This window comes from Haplochromis burtoni, unplaced genomic scaffold (assembly GCF_018398535.1).
Source record: "Haplochromis burtoni strain Fernald_Lab_line unplaced genomic scaffold, NCSU_Asbu1 Contig_2680, whole genome shotgun sequence".
NCBI lineage: Eukaryota > Metazoa > Chordata > Actinopteri > Cichliformes > Cichlidae > Haplochromis > Haplochromis burtoni.
In genome coordinates this window covers 6,387-9,087 of record NW_024585041.1, presented here as the reverse complement: position 1 = coordinate 9,087, position 2,701 = coordinate 6,387, and the positions used below count along the sequence as shown (strand labels likewise).

General features: G+C 35.1%; 1 protein-coding gene across 1 annotated transcript; it reads left to right on the top strand.

The window, feature by feature from the left end:
• The first annotated feature begins 220 nt into the window (after positions 1 to 220).
• Positions 221 to 2,615, top strand: LOC102311495 (type-2 ice-structuring protein). Its single transcript, XM_005952998.3, has 7 exons — positions 221 to 270; positions 351 to 415; positions 525 to 560; positions 1,471 to 1,580; positions 1,679 to 1,807; positions 2,043 to 2,148; positions 2,237 to 2,615. Exons 2-7 carry the CDS (start codon positions 358 to 360, stop codon positions 2,317 to 2,319), a joined length of 522 nt encoding a protein of 173 aa, XP_005953060.1. The 5' UTR covers positions 221 to 270; positions 351 to 357; the 3' UTR covers positions 2,320 to 2,615.
• The last annotated feature ends 86 nt before the right edge of the window (positions 2,616 to 2,701 follow it).

The following is a 2,701-nucleotide window of genomic DNA, read 5'->3' as shown; positions in this document are numbered from 1 at the left end:
TTGATCCTTGTACTCTTTGAAACCTCTCTGTTGACTATCAGTAAATATCTGAAACCAAGTCAGCATGAAATCAAATTAGGGATGAGGCAATTGGGTTTTTGTTTGTTTGGTTGTTGTTGTTTTTGGTTAAGAAATAAGTTATTTCCTGATTTTGCAAGTATACAAATGTAAGAGTATATAAACACTAGTCTCGGAGCTGTTCATCACCTCTATGGTGGAAGGCTGAAGCTAGTGGCTCACACTGAAAAGAAAGAAGACCTTCTACAAAAGGTCTGGTACAAACTCTTAAATGATCTTATCTCCTTTATTTAAAGAATTGACAGTAGTTATTGTCTTCTGTTTTTTCACAGAGACACCATGAAGCTCCTGGTTCTGGCTACACTTCTTTGTGGATTGATGGTTCTGACCACTGCTAGTGAGTATTGCAGTATAATGTAAAGTATGTAAATATATGTCAGTATGTACGTGTTTAAATAATTCGTCACCATCTAATGTTTTAATTTGTTCATTTCTGCCACATGAAGATGTCGGCAGTGGTGCAGGAGGTTTAATTCCAACAGGTCAGTGGACATTTCCATATTTTCACCAAAGTTAATCACATTTATAAAAAAAAAAAAGGAAAGCAATTGTGTTATGCATGATGAGTTTATAATAAGGAGGATATCTTTTAAGGAAACGCAGGTCAACAAAAAATATTTTAAAATATATAATTATATATAATACAGCAAGAGAGAGGAAGAGATATTATGAAATTTAAATTGCACATAGAAATAGAGTCCCAAAAAAAGAAAATAAAAACAGTCACAAGCCAGTTCAAAGACCTTTTAGATACATTAAAGTTGTTCATTTAGTATAAGTTGTATAACTATAAATACCATATTGGTTTGTCATTTTTCGGTTTAACAATTGCCTAAGTTTGAGCACAAGTCACATACCAGAAATGCCAGCCTAATATCAGCCTCATATCAGCCCTTCTGGCTATCAAAAAGTCGAAAGTTTAAATCCAAAGGTGACCATACTTTGCCACCATGCCCCCTCAGCTTTACCAGGACCAGAGATACTTGCAGATTCAGTTGCTAAAACACATTTCCATTGACTTTTTTTAAGTGATCATGTTTTGTTCTGTTCAGTTCTCTTTGTTATTGATTTTATGATTATTCCTATATTTATAATTTTTGATGAAACTTTGTGTTTGGAAATTTTACTGCCTATTACTAGAGTGAAAAGATTAATAACTACTAAAAGAAGATTGCAGCTGCATACATATAATTACAATTTATAACTGTAAGGGAATCAAAATGCCCTGCACATTTTCAGTCACTTAAACTACATAATATTTAATTGTCGAGATGGTATTTGTTTGTTTGTTTGTTTGTTTTTTTCAATATTGCATATGTCATGATTGAAAATAAAACAAAATATAATATCAGCTGGAGACACATGTACATACAGCTATTTATTTGTCACTAGCAAGGAGTTACCGGTTCAACATGTCCTCTGGTTGTCCTCATGGTTGGTCTTATTTCAATCATCGCTGTTTTGTCTACGTTCCAAGATCCATGAGTTGGGGTCAAGCTGAGGTAAGTTTCTCTGATTTGTATTGTCTTCAAAACTTGATTAAAACACATCTAGCCTAGTTGTGACTTTGAAAACCTCTCTGTGTAACTCTTTACTGAAGAGAAACTGCAAGTCAATGGGTGGACACCTTGCATCTGTGCACAGCAACAACGAGTACCGTCACATTCAGAAGCTCACTAGTGATCATGACTACATCGAAACTTGGATTGGAGGAACTTATGAATTCGAGGTACCTTTTTTTTATCAATACCTTTCTGTTTCTCTTAATGACAGATATGTCATTAATGAAAATACAGAAGCCACTGACAGATAAAAGCAGCTTAAATAATATTATGAATAATATGGGAGATTTGCCAGCTGGTTACATTCGTTATGTCAATTAAATAAAGCTGATTTGACAAGACTTTGGCTAGGCATGATCTTTAGGCCCGCCTGAACTGATGCTACCAATCTCTGTCTTCTAGGAAAAAGTTTGGCTGTGGAGTGATGGGAGCTCTTTTCACTATACACACTGGTGCCCAGGAGAGCCTAGTGGTGGCAACCAGAATTGTCTCCAGATAAATTATACCCGTAATTCAGAGCTTAATATTTAACATGAATACTTAATATGTGAATGATTTTAAATGAATTTACTAATTTCTGTTTTTGAACTTTGCAGCTTCCAAGTGTTGGGATGATCTGTGGTGTGACTTACGTCGGCCATCTGTCTGTGCCAAGAAAAAATCAACACTCCTCGGCTGACACTGAAGCATGAAACTCCCATAAAAACACAAACTGATGTATAATAGTGTTTGTGTTATGCTTGCTCCTTCTTCTTTCATTTTCTAGTTACATTTTTTTCCCTTCCTTGGTAGCACCCAATCTAAACATCCAAATGACAAATCAACAAAAACTGCATTGTCTTTTAGGCCTTGTGTCTTTAACAAGAGCAGACTAATTGTGTTACCACAGCATTGATCTTACAAAACTGTTGCTTCTTCTGTTTATCTCTTTATTTTTGCTGTTTTATGCAACATTAAAGCTATCAGTCAAGCATCTATCTGTGTTACATCTCTTGTGTTAAGGCATATACATATTTAGCAGTAGGGATGGGTATCGTTTAGGTTTTATCCGATACCGGTGC